This window comes from Balaenoptera musculus, chromosome 8 (genome assembly GCF_009873245.2).
Source record: "Balaenoptera musculus isolate JJ_BM4_2016_0621 chromosome 8, mBalMus1.pri.v3, whole genome shotgun sequence".
NCBI classification, from domain to species: Eukaryota; Metazoa; Chordata; class Mammalia; order Artiodactyla; family Balaenopteridae; genus Balaenoptera; species Balaenoptera musculus.
The window spans coordinates 61,841,498-61,862,078 of record NC_045792.1 but is presented as its reverse complement, the minus strand read 5'-3'; the positions used below and the strand labels follow the sequence as shown (position 1 = coordinate 61,862,078).

Genomic DNA, 20,581 nt, shown 5'->3' with positions numbered 1-20,581 from the left:
AAACAGAAGAAAAATTATTCCATTCTCACTAGTAATCAATGAAATGAAAATTGGAATTCCTTTTTTTCTTCCAAATTGCAAATCTTCATTATATAATCTTGTTCCCAAATAAGGTAAAGTTTTTATCATATTTATTTTCTACCTACTGCTTAGGTTTTGTTGAAATTATGTAGAATTTTAGCTACAAGTGATGTTAGCTTTTACAGGTATTAGCCTTTTATCTTTTAAGTATTTCTTAACAATGGCATTAAATTTCTAACCACATTATCAATGATTATTTTACATTGATAAGTCTTATTGATTTCATTTTTTACCACTTTCTTGTATACAGTACCTTCTTTCTTGAATTTAAATTTTTTTTTAAAATTTTTTATTTGTTTATTTATTTATGGCTGTGTTGGGTCTTCGTTTCTGTGCGAGGGCTTTCTCTAGTTGCGGCAAGTGGGGGCCACTCTTCATCGCGGTGCGCGGGCCTCTCACTATCGCGGCCTCTCTTGTTGCAGAACATAGGCTCCAGACGCGCAGGCTCAGTAATTGTGGCTCACAGGCCTAGCTGCTCCGCGGCATGTGGGAGCTTCCCAGACCAGGGCTCAAACCCGTGTCCCCTGCATTGGCAGGCAGATTCTCAACCACTGCGCCACCAGGGAAGCCCGAATTTAAATTTTTTATTAATTTTTGTATCTGTCAGAATACTTCCTTAAGTCCCTCCCCCATCCCTCCCCCCCCCAAAATTTGAATTTGTCTCCGTATGGATTTTTCAAGGTATTTTTACCTAGCATTTATCCATCTGAAGACTTGAGTTATTTTTTCAACTAAAGAATATTTTCTTATAATTTTGATTATTGCTTCCATTTAACCTACTCTGCCCTCTCATTGTAGAATTCTAGTAATTCTGAGATTGGATCTTGGATGGGTCTTCTATGCAGCTTATCTTTTTTCTCATAATTTCCATTTCTTTACCATATTTATCTTTGTCCTGGGAGAATTCCTCACCTTGAACTTCTAATATATTAATTTGGTTTTCAGTCATGTCTATTTCAACCTACTCTTTTCTTCCTCTATTAAGTTTAAATTTTTTTTGTAATGCTGAGTTTCTGTTTCTAACAGCTCTCTCTTACATTGTGTTTGCTCCCTTTTTTATACTGAAGCCTGGTTGGTTTTATACGTTCAATAACCTGTTGAATATTACTGGGAACGTCAATTATAAGCTGATTGACATTAACTCTTGTTTCCTGCATTGACTTTTTTCAGGGGCTATTTACATAGTTTGCTTAGTTTGGTTCCTGTTGTGAGCTGCTGATTTCCTCGTAGGACCAGTGAGTTTTTGTTGCTTGCTCATGTTTCTAATGAAGTTTTGGGTAACCAGTGCCTTGGCTGATACGGGCTACCTAAGTAGTTATGTGAGTCACTGTTTGATTCTCCTCAGCAGGCTTCCCCCTCGTAAACCAAAGCAGATAGTCATGGAATTCCAATAGCAAGCTTTGTTCCTGGTGGGGACAAGGCAGCAACATGCCAGAGAATGGACTTCTCTTAGGCATGCAGTGGCTAGGAGCTAACTAGCAAATGGACTTCCCCAGCCTCTGCCCTTGACCAAGGAGACTGTGAGGGCCTTGGGTAGCGAAGCTCCAGTTTACCTAGCATTCCATCCACAGTAAGTTAAGCCTGGGAACTAAGACTGCAAAGATTCTTGACATACTACTGTTAGTGCTGGTGAGGATGTGATAAGATGGCCAGTTTTTTACGTCACTGGTAGGACTAAAAATTTATACCATTCTTCTGGAAAGTAATTTGGCAGAGTGTAAAAAAGGCTTTTAAAATGTCCATTCCCTTTGGTCTGGTTTTCATATTTCTAAAAGTCTATCTTAAAGAAATAGGGAAGTGGACATAGATTTATATTCAGAGATCTTAACTAATATGAAACTTATAAGGGAAAATTGGAAAGAATCTAAATGTCTTATAGAAGAGGCATGAATCATGTCAGTTACGTAGCTGTATGATGGGATACTTTGCAGCCAACTTTAAAATGCCTAATAACATGGAGAAGGGCTCATGATACAATGTTGAATGAAAAAAATCTGGGTACAATATTTTATATACAGTATGATCCCTCTTTGTTAAAAAAGAGAAAGATATATGTTTATATGTGATAAAAAGGCCAGAGGTAACACAACACATTGTTATCAGTGGTGGGATTCTAGGTGATTTGTGTTTTCTTTTTAAAACTTGTCTGTGTTTTTCAAATTTTCTACAAATGAGTCTGTGTGACTGTTTTTTTCCCCTAATTATAAATGTTGTAAAAATGTCTCTACATGGCACCAAAAAAGACCCCTGCTTTTCAGAATTTGTAGGCAAAAAAATGGTTTATGTTAGGGTTCAATTTGCCAATTATCATAATGTGCAAATGGATCTCAAATTCTCCAGCTTTCCCATTGCGCGGTGAGCATGGCCGCTGTTGCCAGCACGGGCATATGAGCTCCAGCACGGCCCATCTGCTGCTCCGGCTCGGCTTGGCTGACACAGATGTATTTCGTTTTGTTCTTCAGTTTGGCAACATTTTCTCTTTTCTCATTATCATTGCTGGGATTCATTTTGTTTACCAGTTCGTTGTTTTCTTTTGTTCCCTTTTGTGAAGAGGAAGAAGCCAACAATGGAAATTCTGCCTTCTGAAAATGCAGTCCTTGTCCTTCGGGATCTTGGGCATGTATTGCTAAAATGCTCTCTTTCTGATGCTTGCAAGCCATTTCAATTGTTTTGATTAGTAGAAGGCTTTGTCGTGTATTTTTCAAAGAGCTCAGCATTCCTTTCCTCCTCCCTCCTCCCCACCCCACCCCCGCCGCCCCCCAGGAAGATTTGGAAATGGTTCCAAATAGAAATTATAAACATTAGCCTTGAGCTATGCTCTCTCCATCTGGTGTTTGGCACATTTTTTTTAAACTGAGGCTCATGTTGTTTGTTTAATCTTCATCACTACTGCAGAAGCTTGAGGAGTGAGACTTACACTCTGCCCCAAGCACCCTGCGCTTAAGAAGGGATTTTCAACTGAATTGATTTGTATTTCAAAGAGCTGGGGGACAGTCAGCCAGATCGCCAAGAATTTGCTTAAGTGAAACTTGAGCACCGTTAGAATCATCGGAGAGATTCCTTGAATGGATTTGTTGGGATAGGATGGCTGCTGCTTGAGAAGCCTTTTTGAGCCTGACACTTTATTTGGAAGAGACGTTCTTTGTAAGACTTTGTTCTGCTTTTTTCTCTAGGTTACCCTGAAGAGACTTATCCAATTTATGACCTTTCAGATTGCATCAAGCATAGGCAAGAAACAATCCTGGTGGATTACCCTGACCCAAAAGAGCCCTCTGCCGAGGAAATAGCTGAAAGAATGGGAGTGATAGAAGAAGAAGGATCAGGCCATTTGGGGTGGGAAATGCCTGCTGACCCCAGAGCTCAGGAAGATAATTCTGTTACCTCGTGTGACCCAGAGGCAGAAACATGTTCCTGCTGTTTTCATGAAGAAGAGGATCCCGCTGTCTTGGCAGAGAATGCTGGATTTGGTGCAGATAGTTACCGTGAGCAAGAGGAGACCACCAAAGAAATGTGGCCCCGCGACTTGAGAGATGAAGGGCCAGGCGTCAGTGCTGATAAAGCAGATCCAGGGGGCATGCTGAGGAAGCGGGACCCCCACCGTTTAGAGTACAGACAGCCAGTTTGGTGAGGTGCCCATTACTCTAGTCCCAAGGTGACCTTTCTCTCCTCTCTGATTTCATCCTTGGCCCTGTGCCCTGTATTTCATTCTCTGTGTTTAAATATCATAGCCAATCAGGCCACTGCCATGGATATCATGTGTCCTTCCTGGTGCTTACACACCTGTCACCTGTAAAACATCACAGTGATCAGTATGAACACAAGACAGCTTCCCTCTTTCTCTTCCTGCCTTTCCTCCATCAGAGAGTTGATCCACTGAGTAATTTTCCATCTATTGTAATTACAGACGGGACCACTCAGGGCAGAGGTCTGACTCTTCGTGTTAGGAGTAACAGATGGTTTACCTGTGAACGAACATCAGATCATACATGATGAGGACATAAGGTTGTAAGAGTGAAGATTTCAGAGTCCAGAATGCCTTATTCTGTGGGCCTTGAGCAGGTTAGTAGTCCGCTGCGCTCAAGAAGAAAACCTTTTTGTTAGTGGGGATGGTGGGGCCAGAGCAGGGTGAGACTCTGCTGTCTGAACTGAAGCCCCTTGCTCACAGCAAGGCCCTTTTTAGGAGCACCCAGGCTGCCTCAGATCTCCACTTTTCTCCAGAGTAGAAGACTCCCACTGACCTGAGAATGAACCCAGAGGCTTGTTGGGGGATGGTTTTGCTCTAATATTGCCGGGATCTCTAGCTTCCTTTATCCCTGTTCTGCTTAACAGAACTGCCAAATGCATAAGTACCTTTGTACCTCTGGTCTTCAGTGGCCGGAGGAAACTTGAGTTAGAGACTTTAGTCCTTGCCCTGCAGAGCCAAGGTTTGAGGCTTCAGGAAAGCCTGCCGAAGGGTGGTGGTCCTGCCACGAGATGCTCAGAAGGCCAGGGAGCCGGTGATGGGGAGAGAACCGATGCGCTTACAGGCAGTCCTTGCTTAGATGCTGTTTCTGAATGTTGTACCCTCTGGGAAATTTGTCCTCACAACGAATTCAATTGAAACAGAAACGAGGAGGACTGAGCTTATAGACCAAGTGCCAGCCCAGCAGGGAAGTTGCAGGGACCCAATGTAGCAGTGCCCAGGAAGAGACCATTTGCTCCATATTTGGATATCTGAGTCTACTGAGAAAGCTGGGCAAAGTAGGAGGTAGGTTAGGACTGGGAGGATTGTGACCAAACCAAAAGCCTAATCTCTGAGCTGCCATCTGTCATGTGTCTCCTTGAGGTAAGATGTATTCTGTCTAGTAAGGATGAGTGAATTCAGTTTACAGGTAAGACCTAAGAGTTTAAAGAGGACACATTCCTGAGGATATTCCCAGTCATGAAATGCAGAAGACTTGAAAATTAAGAAATCATGTAAAGGTAGACTCGGCTTTTAGAGTTCCATTGTGCCTGGCATGAGCAAGAGGCCAGGAAAATAGTTTAATCACTATTAAATCACATAAGCATAAACACTGCTGTCACAGGTACAGGATCATATTAAGATAATGTATCAGCTACTGCTGTGCATTTCTTGTTAGTTAGTGACTACAGAGAAAAGTCATTGAAGACTGAGTCTATAGAAAGCATATTGTCTCTGTGTGGAACATTTGATTCACTTGTAAAGAATACAGTTTAAAATGTACTGAAAACAGTCTAGATGTAATGTAATGCCGAAGGCAAAAAATAATGTAGGTGCTCTTTACTGTTTCGATAAATTATTTTTTGTGTTGTTTCTCTTCATTCACAATGAGGGGTTGATTTATGAGAAGAGTTCTGGGACCCTGTTTTGAATTTCTTTTTTGCCTTAGGATATGATTCCCTTATTAGAGGTATGTATTTGTTTCCTTCTAGCTTATTCACTCGTTTATTCATTCGGCAGACCCTGCTCAGAGCTAGGCAGTGGGAACAGAAGGCTCAATTCCTACCTTTAAAAAAAACTCAGTTGAATGTGGGAGCCTTATCCGATTTATTTTTAAAAATGAACTGTGAACTATAAAAGGGCTCAAGATCATGAATTCTGCAGGCAGGGAAATGTCGGTCACAGTTCCATCCTTGTCTATTCTAGTTGCAGAATCTGGCCAGCTCCTTAACCCCAAGAACCTTGGCTTTCTCATTCTAAGGCTGGCGGGTCAAAGTCCAGGTCTCACAGGGTAGTTATGAGGATTAAATGAAATCATCAGTGCCTATAAAACAGCACTATCCTATCTCATACAGGATAACCACTCAATAAGCGGTAGCTACTTTACTTTTATTGTACAAGGTTTTATGCTGTATTTGAGATATGGACCCAAATCTGTAGGAGCACAAAAAAAGATCATTTTTGCTAAAGTACTTCAAGAAACTTCACAGAGGAGGTGGGTCTCGAGGGATGCTAAGAACTTCTCAGCTGTGCAAGGAAGAGAAAGGACATTCTTGGCAGAAAGAGTGGTGGTAGAGCAGTGGGGTGTGAAAGTAAAAGGGTGATGTTCAGGTATTTTGATGAGGCTGGTATGTAAGGTGTCACATAACCAACTCTTTTTTGGAATGTTAATCTTTGGGGGAAATTGGCTTATGGAAATAGTTCCTGCTGGAAGTACTAAGACCACGATAGCTCTTGCTGCCCTGGTTCTTGGTGGGTTTATATAGCAGGAATATATTTATGTATTTATATTTCAAAAATTTTAATGCACTTTTCAATAATTTCAGATTAGGCAATCCTTTTTGGATTTTTCAGAATTATGTTATTTTTCAGGGATGACAATTATATTTGTATATACAATCCAGGATGACCAAAATCATGGGACTGGTTTTTGTTGTCATGCCTGCTGTCTCTTTCCTCCTGGTCTTCATTTCTCCAGAACTGATCTGGGCTGAGTCCCCTGGCACTAGGTCTGCAGTGACTTTTAGGCACCGTGGCAGAGCACAGTCACACCTCTGGGGGCAGATAGTTGGCCCAGGAAACAACTGCATCACCTGGGACCATGCTTGGTAAATCAGGTGGGTGATCCGGCCAGGAGATCCCCTTTCCTGGTCAGAATAAGAGCACAGGGAGAGTACCTCCTTAGTTCCAGGACTAGTGCTATGTGAGCTCAGGAGCCAGGCCCAGAGAGCTGCATAGAGGAGTGCAGGCACGTTTGGCCTCTAGAAGAGATGGCTTGTGAGGACCCCACTCTCTGCACCCTCTATGGCCTGGATGATCCAATGACTTATGGTCCAGTCTGGGGCACTTTGGGAAAAGGGAGCTTTAATTATGCCAGGATAATAGCTGTAAACTAGGACTTGGGAAAAGGGAGCTTTAATTATGCCAAGATAATAGCTGTAAACTAGGACTCTCCATGGACCCTGTCCAGGGCTATTTACAAGATTTGTCTTTAACCTGACCACTAAACAACGAAAATCTCTTTCCTTTTTAGTAGTGCCCTGCAAATGTTATTTCCCAGAGGCAGAGCCAAGGAGAGAGGCCACAGTTCAGGTAGGAAATGCTGTTGACCACATTAAAAACTCCAAATCTGGGGTAATAAATAAACCAACCCTACTTATTACCACACTCTTAGATTCCCTCAACCCAGACTATTTATATATACCAAAGGAAAATCTAATACTTCAGCTACCCAGCAATGAGAAAAACATGAAGTATCACAGACTTTGCCTTGACCATTTTCACACAAGTGTTTCTAAAATGTACCTAACCTTATGTTTTTCCTTTCCCATTTTCTTATACAAAGTAAATACGCCAAATTTCTCCTTTTTCTTGATTACTCCTTAACTCCTCTAAGCACCAATTTCCTCATTTACGCACTGGGAATAATACCCGCCTCGCAGTGCTGTGCGCAGTGTCTGTCCAGGGTGTAGCCTGTGCTAGGTGCTCATGCCAGTGCCACCAACAGCATCACACTCTGTCATCAAGTCCTGTGCTGCTGGGCTGTCGCCCATGACACCCTCCACGGCTACCCTGACTGCTGGGAATGGCCCAGAGCACAGGTCCTGCAGTCTCTGGGTGACTTCAGTTTTGATCTCCTCCCTCAGGATCAGACCCATAGCCTTCATGTCTGCTTCCAGCCACAACTGCAGCCTCCCTTGCTGTTGGCTTCAGATCTGCCACAGGCCGAAAAGAAAATTCCCAAGTGTGTAGTATGTCCAAGTCCTGTTTAAACAGGTTAGGCTGCTCTGCATAGGGCTACAGGAACCCAGTGGCTGGGTCTTCATGTTATTTCTACTACTTGGGCCTTTCTCACCTGTTATTCAGCTCTTTGGTCCTGTTTTTGTTCGTATGGGCCAGGCCCACAGGGGTTTACTTAGGAAGCAGCAGCCCATTCTTCCAGCTGGCACAGCTGCCCCTGCAGAGGATGCTCTAATGTAAGTACCTTCTGTCCTTACCCTTCTAGCCCCTCCAGCCTCTGCGTGTGTGGTCCTGAGCATCCTTAAACTTGATGAGCACGGCCAGAGGGAAGACAGTTTCCACCCATATGTGATGGTTTCTAAACAAGCTATGATCCCCTTGTTACCACCACCCTCCTGCCCACCCCTGAGCCTCTTAGGACAGAAGGAATGAATGATGTAGAAAAAAACTTTTAGGTAAGAGACATGTTTTTTCTTTTATAGGGGGAAAAAAGTGCACAGCAGTGTTGAAACAGTTCAAGTTTAATTTGTTGATATATGGTTTGTGGTCTGTACTTAGACAAACACTAAGTTCTACAACATACATAATGTCAACATGGGAAAATACCAACTTTGTCACTGCACATACCAATAAATAAATACATTTGCTCCAGAATACCAAAGAGTTTATTCAAAAAGTCACTTAATAAAAGCACAGTTTTGCAAGTTTGTCTAAAACTTGATGATTTTGAACAAAAATAAAATGTCTGACCACTCCAAAATAAATAGGAAAAGACAATCTTGTGCAAATAGACATACACATTCTAGGCATTATGAAAACTGGCTAAATGTATGCTCCCAACAAGAGAAGTGTCACCATCCTAAGTCCCCTTAGTCACCAAATGCAGGATTAAAGAGGCCAGAGTCGGGCTTCCCTTTCTATGCCACTTTGTTACTCTCTAGGAAATTCTGGATCTCAGCCTAATCTCCAGCTCTGCCTGGACCTTGATAGGGAAGGAGGGAGGGACAACAGAAGAGAAGAGGAAAGGGGTGTGACGTCTTTCTTAGGAAAGAAAAAAGGCACGGTGATGAGCTAGAAAGTGATGAAAGCAAGGATCAACTTTCATTCACCCTGAATCCTACTGCAAGCTGTGACAGTCCAACCTCCTTATTTTGTAGGTGAGAAAACAGACCTAGAAAAATCACGTGGTTTGCTCAAAATCACATGGTTACTAAGTGCAGTAGTGCTTTCTGTAAGACCAACCTGCCTCTCAACTTGGTTGGAAAATTCAAAAACCAAACCCGTCCCAAATACTTCTGCTGTACCTTTCCCCCCATATCCTGAGATGACAGAAAATTACAAACAGGAGGTATGGGAAGGACAGGTGACCACTAAACTCAAACAAGAGCCCATCCTCTGGCCTGTTCCTGGGGCTGCTACAGTTCTACAAGCCAGGGCCCAGGGCAGTGTAGGGTCCCAACGCTGGGCCCTGAGTGCAGTGGAGTCAGGCCCCACTCAGTGCTGGGCACCAGAAGAAAGCAGACTCATTCAGCTATCTGGAAAAATGTGCTCTGAGGGCCACCTGGCATCCTGAGGTCACAGGGGTATCTCAGCTGGGGTGAAGAATTGTAGAGAGGGACAGGCCGGTGTTAACCGCAGGAAGGCAAAGCCAGGGACTCCATCTAGGAGATGGAATTTGTGCTTGCATAACAAAGCCGTGGACACAGCCAGCCCAGCCTCTCCCCTCACTGTAAGGAAAGCACAAGCATCTTAGTTTGAAGTCATCACTGTGGCTTGTTAAATTCAGAACTGCCTCTAAATATATGGTAAATTCATTTAGAAGTAAATGCCCCACCATTTCCAGAGCAAAGAAAGATGTCTGCTTCTACAGTTTTGTTGCCCTTGTCACTGAAGGAGGTGGGCCCCAAATGTTGTCTTCTAGCCTGTGATTATCACACTCCCTGGCTTTTAACACCTGTCCTCAGCATGGGTCTGGACCTTACATGCTCGTTCTGAATTAGTGTCATGATTTTTAAGGCACATTCAACTAGAATAAGTTCAAATTCATCCAAAAGCACACATGCAACACACCAATTTCTTCAGGTAATGCAAAGTGGGAACTGAAGAACTAAACTTTTTGGGATGGTGTCTTCCTTGGAGAACCTTGGGAGAAAGAGTTGGTACTTTCCAAATTATACTTTCTGATCAAAGAGCATGAAATGAACAAAATCCACCGGTGATCATAACTACATCCTTATTCCTTTCCTATTCATCTGTAGAAATATGATTGTAATAGGAAACCTCAATTGATTGTTCACAGATTGCCCTTTGCCCCAAATACACGCAGAGACACACAGACACACAGACAGACACAGAGCACCTTGGAGCCAGAAGGAAAGAAAAGCCAGAATTGGGGAAGAGTTAGGGAAGTGAACTTCACTGCTCTGTAGAACTGTTTGGGGGCAGAGGGCATAGAGTTTGGGGGTGTGGCCCCAGGAGGAGTTAGAGCTAGGAGCAGTTACAGAGGAGCTGCCTAATGTCCCAGCTACCCAACACCCTTAGGGACTGCTCATTCCATCACCAAGTTCCCTGCCCAACCAAGGACCATCTGGTTAGAGAGTATGAAGGGCAAGAACTCTTACTGTGGGAGAGGCTGAGCCCAAGTGGTCTCCAGGGGCCCTGGTAGCTTTATGAGTCTTTGGGCCCATGGCTATGAGGCCAGTGGTCAAGGAAAACCAGCATCACCAAGAATGGGGTCTAAAGAACAGACCTTGCAAGGCTGGGGTCTTAAGCAGGTGACTCGAGTGCTACTGCTTGTCACTCAATGCCCAACAGAGGGTTTTGTTGCTGAGCTACCCTTTTCCATGCCCAGGCTGGAACTCTCAGGCCACGTTCCTGACCCTACCAAAACATCTGTCAACCCTCTCCCCTGTGTACTAGAGGAGAAAGCAGGGGACTAGTTTTCCATTGTGCTTCTAATGAATTTTCCACTCTGCCACCAGGATCCCCTCTCTCATGAGGATCCAGAATCAACCTGTTCTACCTTAAAATCATTGACCCAGAGAAACAGCTTGACTAGACTTCAGAGATCATCTACTTTCCATCATTCTAAATGTCAGCAGGTCTCTCTTTTCAAAGTCAAGAAAGGAAGAGCCAAACTGGGACTATGGAAAGGAGGACGGCACGACAGTATTTCATTGGCAAGTGGAACAGCTCCAGTATAGAAAGTTCTAGTGCCCTAAAGATGGCCCCAAGTCAAGAGCTGTCTAGAAACTAGACCATGTTAACAAAACCTGGATCATTGGAGGGGCCTCTCACAGAGACATGCCCCAGGTGTGGGCAGATCCCTGCTAGAACAAGAATGCCTTGCTTTAAGCACTCAACGTAGGAAAACCCAGATTACCAGGAAATGAGAGCATACTACTCCCACTGAAGTCAAAACAACTTCACCTCAGAGCCTTGCTAACATGTTTAAAGTATGATTTTTACTTTTTAAAAAACCAACTTCTATGTAGTCTTTCCAAGCAGATCTATCTACTCTGAAGTGGGGAACAACTCTTGCTTGCTTCCCACTGATTTCTGATCTCCATCTGGGCGAGTAGCCTCTGTCAGGGTAAATGACAAATGTGCAAGACTTTCCAAGTCTTCAGAGTAGATGGTGCCATCCAAGGAGGAGGGCGGTAGAGAGAGATCAGGCGCAGCCCTGAACACTCACAACCCACCTGTCACACCTAGATAGCAAAACGGGCAGCAGCCTTGCTAAGGCCTGCCCTCGGGGAGGAGCCAGGCACAGGCCAGTCCCTATCAGACGGACATGCAAAAATCCAGACAGCTTTCAGCAGGGAACTGCCCAATTTCCCACTGAAATGGTTTCAATTTCACCACCTCTTGACATTTCTAAGTCTCTGGAATCAGGTGCACGGGCATGCAGACTGTGCCCTAGGAAGGTCAGAGAGAGCAGTTTCTTGGGGGATGGTGGAAACAAGGAAATCAAGGGAGCTGAAACTCCGAACTCTGCCCCTAACCAGCTAGGTGACCCAGGGCAAGTCCTATTTGCTAGATGATCTCTCAGGGTCCTGCCACCTCTGATCTCTTGTGGTTCTAAAACATTTCCTGCTCTCCTTACCCTGTCCCATTCCCAGCTAAGAACAACCACATACAAGCCCTCAGCGACCACAGCCTAGGCTGACTGCAGTGGGAGCTGAAGCACAGGCAGGAGCTCCAGGCACGCCTACCTGTGTGCAGACTGGGGCTGGTGTCCTGGGGTTTGTGCAGGGACTGCTCAGCAGGGAGCTCCCGGGGCAGCTGACGGAGCTCCAGGACAGCCCTGTCCCATGCGCCGCCTGTACGCTGAGCCTGCGTCCTGCAGGCCCCATCCTCTTAAGAGATCTGACCTTGGGGGCTGGCCTCCTGCCGCCTCTGTGCACACGGAGAAATCAAATGAGCTCAAACCCTAGGCCACCAGCCACTTCCCACAGCCACAGCCGGGCCCCTGCAACCCTGGCAAGGTCCTGCCACTCACCTTTCCCCATCCCCGTAACTCTTCCCAGGCCCGGCTGAGGCCTTCTGAAGCTGGAGGACTTCCTGTAGTTGTAAGGGCCAGGCTTGGCTACCCAGCCCTCTGCTCTGTAAAGTAGGTGTGCCCTAACACTTACACTAACACACCACACTCGCTGTGCCCCTCACAGTTGGGCTGAGTGCATGGCTGGGCCCCAGCAGCCCTGCACTGTGCTTCCTCTCTCTCTACACCTCTTCCTGCCTCCCCGGCTGAAGAGGCTGCTCAGCTTGGCAAACATGATTGCAGCAGGATACTAACCCAAGGGTGGGGGGTGTGTGTGTTGATCTTGGGGCACAGAAAGAATTCACGCTGGTCCCTTCACATCCCCCACTCCTCTGCCTCAGCAGTGGAGGCGCAGGAGCCAGTTCCTGGATGGCTGGGCCCGGGAGCCCACTGAGAGCCAAAGGGTCACCTGGCACGAGGCCTATGTACAGGGGGTCGGCAGGGCTGTCTCCGCAGGCAGGCAGCTCCACTCCAGGCTGGGCAACCCCAGAGGGCACGAGGCGGCCTCTACTCGCAGGCCAGCTTGCTGTCGAAGCTGGACAGGGCAGTGGCAAAGGCCTGCAGCGCACACAATGGGTAGTTGTAATCCATGGTGAACACGTCCTCTGCTACACGGCCAAACTGCATCACGATGTAGTCCGCTGGAGCCAGGCACAAGCGTGGACAGACAGAAGGGCAGAGCAGGGATGGCGGAGATGGGGAAGGACAGACACCCAAATCACAAGAGGGAAGAGAAAGCGAGAAGCAGAGAAGCCAAGAGAATCCCAAAGGAGGTAAAACATAGACCAATTGGGAGAAGTGGCAGGAGAGATGGAACAGGTGGCAAAGGAGAAAGATACATACAAACACCAGGAGACAGGGAAGAAGAAAGGAAGTCCATTCAGAGGGTGTTCCCACGCCCGAGACTCTGCTGAGTGCACAGAATCTAGGGTCAGGGCTCCAGAGAAGCTTCCTCCAGGGCCTCCCAGTCATTATGGTTAGAAAGTTCTTTAATCTAAGCCGTATAATCCATGTCCTTAAACTCTGACCTCTACGGGCAGGGCTAGGTGAGCTGAACCCTGAGCTAAGGGCCCCGGGTATCACGTGGACAGTAATAAGTCAGGGCAGAAACACTCACGGTCATTGCCGTGGATGATCTGGAAGTTCTTCACGGAGGCCTGAGTGACGCGCCCGTGGAAGTTGAGTACGTAGGACTGTGTGTCATCATTCCAGACAGGCGTCTTGTTCTGCAGCTCAATGATACTCTCCGTGTTCTTATTCTGCCAGCGTGCTAGCAGCGTCTCATGCTCCTGGGAGGGCAGCCTCAGCTGAGCCAGGCCCAGGCCTTGGCACCATGACCACCCCAAAGAGGGATCTGCCCCAGGGGTGGGAGTCCTTAGAGTTCCCTAGACCTCCAGGGCTTCTCACACTGTGTCTCCGCCACGCATACACACCAGCTGGAGTTCTGCCCTTAGATGCTCATGCAGACGCTGGGATAACGGGGAAGGCGGGTGGGATGGGGTAGAGACTCACGTTGCGGGGCCGGATAGAGACTCTCTCGTGAACCATGGTCATGCCTGGGACAACCACACTCATCTTCCGCGGCCCCTTGAAACCTAAAACATTTGTTTCCTAGGAAATAGAGACAGAGAACTCAACACTGGCCATCTGAGGACTCAACTTACCTGCTGGAGAGACTGGGGGGAGGGAATAAAGATGAGCAGCGTTCCCCACTCACATGCCTAATAGGCACCTCTAAACTCACCGTGTCCGGAAGTGGGCTCCTGAGTCTCCACTGCCCACGTGGGCTGCTCTCACAGCCCTCGCTCCAGTGAGGAGCGTCTCAATTCTTCCGTCTGCTCTGACTACTCGGAGTCACCCACGTGAGCTGCTCTCACAGCCCTCGCTCCAGTGAGGAGCGTCTCAATTCTTCCGTCTGCTCTGACTACTCGGAGTCACCCACGTGAGCTGCTCTCACAGCCCTCGCTCCAGTGAGGAGCGTCTCAATTCTTCCGTCTGCTCTGACTACTCGGAGTCACCCACGTGAGCTGCTCTCACAGCCCTCGCTCCAGTGAGGGGCGTCTCAATTCTTCCGTCTGCTCTGACTACTCGGAGTCACCCACGTGAGCTGCTCTCACAGCCCTCGCTCCAGTGAGGGGCGTCTCAATTCTTCCGTCTGCTCTGACTACTCGGAGTCACCCACGTGAGCTGCTCTCACAGCCCTCGCTCCAGTGAGGGGCGTCTCAATTCTTCCGTCTGCTCTGACTACTCGGAGTCACCCACGTGAGCTGCTCTCACAGCCCTCGCTCCAGTGAGGAGCGTCTCAATTCTTCCGTCTGCTCTGACTACTCGGAGTCACCCACGTGAGCTGCTCTCACAGCCCTCGCTCCAGTGAGGAGCGTCTCAATTCTTCCGTCTGCTCTGACTACTCGGAGTCACCCACGTGAGCTGCTCTCACAGCCCTCGCTCCAGTGAGGAGCGTCTCAATTCTTCCGTCTGCTCTGACTACTCGGAGTCACCCACGTGAGCTGCTCTCACAGCCCTCGCTCCAGTTAGGAGCGTCTCAATTCTTCCGTCTGCTCTGACTACTCGGAGTCACCCACGTGAGCTGCTCTCACAGCCCTCGCTCCAGTTAGGAGCGTCTCAGTTCTTCCGTCTGCTCTGACTACTCGGAGTCATACTTGACTCCCCCCTCTCCCTCACACCCCACTTCTAATCCATCAGCAAATTATATTCAGAATTCAACCACTTTTCACCACCACCACCTCTCACCAAGATCACAGTACTGGCCTTTAGCTGGACTCCTTGTTTCCTCACCCCCCCGCCCTCCTCCCCGTCATCTGTTCTCCACACAGCAGTGAGTGGTCCTGGTAAGTCAGATCATTTTCCTCTTCAGTTCACTCAAGAGTAAAAGCTGGGCTTCCCTGGTGGCGCAGTGGTTGAGAATCTGCCTGCCAATGCAGGGGACACGGGTTCGAGCCCTGGTCTGGGAAGATCCCACATGCCACGGAGCGGCTGGGCCCGTGAGCCACAACTACTGAGCCTGCGTGTCTGGAGCCTGTGCTCTGCAACAAGAGAGGCCGCGATAGTGAGAGGCCCGCGCACCGCGATGAAGAGTGGCCCCCGCTATCCGCAGCTAGAGAGAGCCCTCGTGCAGAAATGAAGACCCAACACAGCCAAGAATAAATAAATAAATAAATTAAAAAAAAAAAAAAAAAAAAGAGTAAAAGCTGACGGTCTTACCTCGACCTGCAAGGCCTCAAGTAATATGGCCCCATTACCCCCTCTCTTCACTCCCCTGCATTCTCTGCCCTCCTTGCTATTCCCCCTGCATGCCAGGCATCCAGGATTTTTGCACTCGCTGTGTTCTCCCCGACACCTGCACAGCTGGCTCTCACTTCCTTCTGGACTTTACCTAAGCACTACCTCGGTGGGGCCCTCCCTGCCATCCTTCCTAAAAGGACATTCATAGCCCTCTTCCCTGCTTTATTTTTTTCTTCTTACTATTTATCAGATTGTATTTATTTTGCTTATATGACTGTTTTATAGTTTATCTCCCCACTAGGGGTTCACATCCCATACGGGTCTATATTTGTCTCTTTGTTCACTACTATCTCTTCAGGGCCTCCAACAGCACCTGGGGCTCAGTATCTGAAGAGAGTCAGACTGCCTCCCCAAAGCCGACCAGCAGGTGGCACCACTGGACCATACAAAACAGCTATGCATTCCCAGGCTGATGGTACCAGTCCCTCATTCTGAAATGAGATGGAGAAATCCTTTGTGTTTATATTCCAGTTTGGTCATCTATGAGCTGTGTGACATTGGCAAGTGACTCAACCTCTGATCTTCGATTTCCTCATCTATACAATCAAGAAGATAGGATGGAGCTCTTAGGTTGAATATTCAGTGAGATGATTATGCAAAGGGCCTTACAGTCCATTCAGGACCTGAACACCGGAGGGAGGATTGGAAGGTTGCACCAACAGGAACCCAGGCCTTCTGCCTCCTCCTTTCCAGGAGGCATCCAGGCTGGGCTTCAGAGAGCCAGGCCTAATCCCCAGAACTTGCCAGGCAGATGGCCAGCTGTGTCCTGTCCCAGGCAGGGGCCACTCCACTGCGCCTCCTTGTCTGCCCATAAAGGTAGATGGGATAGGCCACAGACAGGTAGCAAGTCCTGCCTCCTTGTCTGCCCATAAAGGTAGATGGGATAGGCCACAGACAGGTAGCAAGTCCTGAGTGTCACATCTAACTTGGAGACCAGAGACCTGGGAGCCCATGACTCACGTAGCATACAGCAGCCAGCTCCTGACGTAAGGTTCCACTTTCCAAAGTAGAGGATGATGCCTTCTGAGGGTTGACTCCATTGTCATAAACGGTGAACTTTGTGCCCATGAGGTTGGACCTGAAGGACAGGCACGCATCAGTACATGGTCATGCACCCTGTGCCCCAAGGCATGGAGCAGTTCAGAGGCTGTCCTGTGAGGAGCCTGCAAAGTATTCTGGGCTGGGCCAGGAGCGGACCTGGGGGCACACTGTTCACGGAACCCCCATCTTTGAAGGCGCTTCTTGGACAGAAGGCCTCGACTTGCTCTGAGTTTAGTCAAAGAGCATCTCGGTTCAGTTCAGGGAAATCTGAGTTCCACAGAAAGTCTCCCTGGAGGAACGGGAGTGGCTCCCCCCACGGGAGGTGAGCCACCAGAGTGGCATCTGACAAGACTGCAGAGGGGACTCAGCACCCCGTAGAGGGTGGAGATGTTCTGCTCTGTCCCATTCAGCCTGTGAGCTTTGGTCCAGCCCCATCTCCAGCTTTAGCTCCTGACTGCTAAGCTTGATTTATGCTCCCAAATCGGGCACTCTTCCCCAGCACACCTTCCCTCACCTGAGGCCTAGCTCAGAGCCTTTCCCCCACCCTAAGGCTGCTTTCTCTTCCCTCAAGGGCTCACTCTCAGCCATGCCCCTTGGCACTGACCATGGAGCTAAGGCGGCTCTTCCACGGTGGCCTACATCATCACTGACATCCTAGGGTTTGATCCAACCCTCTTAGCGGGCCTGCGTCCCCTCTGCCTGGGAGCAGCTTAGGGTAGGGCGTGTGAGGCCCATCTTCAAATCGGCTCTAGGCTGGCACAGACCTGGGCCTATGGTTGATCTGATAGACACGACTTTGGGAGATGATCCAACCCCTGGCCTGGATCTCCCTCGGGGACGGGAGATGCCCTCTACAGAGCCTGCCCCTGCCTGCCCCACCCCCACCAGCCTCCTGGGGGAGTGCGCGTACCGCAGTTTCCCGATGTAGCTGTCCCCTCCTCGAGACAAGTCTGTTGGGTCCACAGAGATGAGGTAATTGGAAGTTTTACTCTTCTTTCTCTTCCTTCCCGCCAGGAGGAACACCTTGGGGGTGGAGCAGGGTCATGTTCCAGGCCCGGCCTCCGGTCCACACACACTCACGGGTGCCACTCACACACCTGCACTCACGAGTGACTCCCTTGCTTCAGCTCTTGAACATACGTGTGCACACACAGATACATTGACCAGGCACGGAGGCTTCTGTCTCTTTGGGGGAACTGGCAGGTCAGTGCTGGAGCTGAGGCTTCAGTCCCATTCCAGCCCCCAGGACTTCAAGCCCACAGGGTGAAACTGTGTGTCCAAGCCAACCTCACCTTCTTCCCATCCTCGCGGTCCAGGTGCAGAAAGTAGGTGGGGTACATGCCCCGGTCCATGCCCTTCTTGTCCCGTGTGATGCGGCACTTGATGGTGATCCCCTGCGGGGCCGGCCTCAGGGCGAACTCCTCAAGATCCTGGACCTCAACATCCACCGACGGCTCTGGGGCTGGGGGGCTGGGGGCTGAGGCTGCCTCCTACGGAGGAGAGAGGAGTAAGCCTGAGCCCCAGGGACCCTGAGCGGCTGAAACTGGTGGTCTGGGATCCAAAGCTGCCCCAACGTGGTCGTGGTGGGAGACAGGGCAGGCCCCCTGGGATGTGGACCCAGCTATCCTGGCCCTGGGACCAGCAGCTAGCTTCCTAGCCCTTCCCTCACCTCAGCAGCCCTGGGGGTGGGGAAGGAGGAAGTGGGCAGGTTCTCAGGGGCCATCCTGTCCAACACCAGCTCCCCCCACCCCCCAGCCGGGCTGAAGAGACCGGGAGGACAGAAGAGCCCAGGCCGGAGAAGCTCCTGATAGGCCCCTGGGCCCAGCCCCTGGCCCAAAAAAGCCAGCCCTCCGTCCCTTCACATTCATGTTCCTCCCACCTGGGAGACACTGCCGTCTGCCCTCTGCTGAGCAGGGCCCTCCTCACTCACCCTGAGGGACTTCCTGCTCGTCGCAGAGCTGGGGCGGGGGCTGCTGTTCAGCTGGGAGGAGCTGGAGCTGTCCTCGTCCTCATCCTCCTCTTCCTCTTCGAAGCTCACGCTGCTGGAGACGCCTGGGCCAGGCAGAGGGGTGGGAAGGGACGGGTGGTCACACAGGCACAGCCGGTCACCGGTTCCCAGGCTCTGTCTGAGTCACCCATACACACACGGACATACACATGCAGAGCTGCGTGTACACACGTGCATCCACACACCCCCACACATACATCCAGATGCACACAAGGACACTTTCTCTGTGGTGCGTACGAGAGCTGGGGCTGGTCCCTATCCCCAGGTGCAGCCGCCCTCCCAGCTTCAGCCGTCAGACCCTCCCTCTCTAGCGGTCAGGGTGCCCTGTCTCTGTGTAGCAAGGCCTGAGTTGAGCTGACCCTGCACTGGGAGCCTCCACTTCTGGCCTCAGGCCTACTAGAGGCCTTGGCTAGCACAGGCCGTGAAATCTCGGGAAAGGCCCGACTTGTTACTCAGCCTGATGCATGGGGCCCAGCAACTCCTCTCCAAAGCCTGCCTGGGCCCCCTGGCTACGTGCTTCTCCACACCTGGGATGCCATCTCCAGCCTCAAGGTGCCTCAACAGCCCTTTCTCCAGGAAGCTATCCCATGGTGGGGAAACGATGTGGGCAGCAGGCTTCCTGAGAGGATCTGCCTTGCCTCTCAGCCTCCGGGCCCTGCTCCCCCTAGCTCAGCAGACAGAGAGGGGGCACGTTTAGCAAGCAGGAGCTTTTTCAAAGGAACCCAAGGGAAAGGAAACCTGCCCCCAAACCTGGGCCTCCCTGGGGGCAGATGGGGATGGGGAGAGACAGGGCTGGGCTGTGGGCTGGTCGGTTACCTTAGTTCACACTGCTTCCCTTAACTCAGCCTTATCAGGGGCCCCTCCCTGCCCAAGTTTCTCATTGCTCTCCAAGTGTGCCCCACACCAGGGCCTGGGAAGGGCTGGAACAGACACAGGAGAGTCACGCTCCCCAAGAAAGGTGCATCTGAGAACCTGGGGCTGGGCTTGGGGGCGTCACCGGACCCCCACGGGGCTCACCCTTCCTCTGCATCGTGGCACGGATGTCCTGCCCGCTGGGCCGTGTGCCCCCACCAGCGGCTGTCTCCCCCTCGTCCCGGGCGTGGTCTGACTGGCCCACAGTCAGGATCCGCATGGGGCCTCGGGCCTCGGACTTGTCTTCTGCCGGTGCTGCTGGCCCGCCGGTGCCTGCAGGCCATGGACACTCCTGAGTCCCATCCAGGGGTGGGGAGGGCGGGGGGAGGGCCTGGATTCTCAGATGTCCAGGAAGAGGGTGAGGGAAGAATGGGGGGACCCTCTGAAAACTTCACTGGCAAAACCGATTTTTTAAAAATGAATGACAGCTGTCTGTCAGCCTCTTAATGATCAGTGAGCTAGGAAGGGGCATGGGCTCCGTTTCTTCTGCCATTCCCCCACATCTGTGGCCGAGGGTAGGACTGAAATGCCTCACATCCCAGGCAGACAGCAGCCAGCTCCAAAACCAACTGCACGGTGAAAAGGACAAGACGGAGAACAAGGCTGGATCCGACACAGCAAGGCCACCACTCGGCACGGACGCGGCCAGCTCCACGTCGTCAATGCTGATCTCTCTCCCTCACACACGCAGACTCACATACGTTGTTAAAACACACAGGGCCCCTCAAAAAAGACAGGTCGGCATACACTTGCTTTCCCGAATGGAGGGGCTCCCATCCCCCGTCAACCTTCCTGCCCAAGTTGCCACAGCTTCAGGACCAGAAGCAAGGCTCTACCCAGAATGCTGCGGTCAGCTCCACAAGCCCACGGACCCCGACACACCACTGTCCAACCACGACCCAGAGGCCCGGAAGCCACTCCGTGTACAAGGCTTGAGGAGCAGGGTGTCTAGCCAGCAGAGACAGGACTCAGGGCAGGCGCCCCTGTAACTGTCCTTGATCTCCAGGGATCTTCT

At 49.8% G+C, this 20,581-nt stretch overlaps 2 protein-coding genes across 10 annotated transcripts in view; one reads left to right on the top strand and one right to left on the bottom strand.

Annotated features, from left to right (window-relative positions):
• RIC3 (RIC3 acetylcholine receptor chaperone) overlaps positions 1-5,378 on the top strand; it is a 47,200-nt gene extending 41,822 nt beyond the window's left edge. For 3 of the 4 annotated variants that reach the window (XM_036860902.1, XM_036860901.1, XM_036860904.1), the window contains one exon: positions 3,255-5,378. In XM_036860902.1, the coding sequence (XP_036716797.1) occupies positions 3,255-3,709 (455 nt within the window). In that variant the 3' untranslated portion in view covers positions 3,710-5,378. The remainder of the gene's footprint in view (positions 1-3,254) is intronic. The other variant, XM_036860906.1, reaches the window with a different exon arrangement.
• An 81-nt stretch (positions 5,379-5,459) lies between these two features.
• The window catches only part of TUB (TUB bipartite transcription factor), a 91,220-nt gene continuing 76,098 nt past the window's right edge, over positions 5,460-20,581 (bottom strand). For 2 of the 6 annotated variants that reach the window (XM_036860896.1, XM_036860898.1), the window contains exons 5-12: positions 19,672-19,839; positions 18,577-18,698; positions 17,939-18,136; positions 17,557-17,669; positions 16,566-16,683; positions 13,815-13,913; positions 13,420-13,591; positions 5,460-12,160 (exon numbers count right to left, since the gene is read on the bottom strand). In XM_036860896.1, coding sequence (XP_036716791.1) covers positions 12,024-12,160; positions 13,420-13,591; positions 13,815-13,913; positions 16,566-16,683; positions 17,557-17,669; positions 17,939-18,136; positions 18,577-18,698; positions 19,672-19,839 — 1,127 coding nt within the window. In that variant the 3' untranslated portion in view covers positions 5,460-12,023. Of the gene's footprint in view, positions 12,944-13,419; positions 13,592-13,814; positions 13,914-16,565; positions 16,684-17,556; positions 17,670-17,938; positions 18,137-18,576; positions 18,699-19,671; positions 19,840-20,581 lie in introns of all 6 variants that reach the window. The other 4 variants (XM_036860897.1, XM_036860899.1, XR_005020934.1 and 1 more) reach the window with 3 other exon arrangements.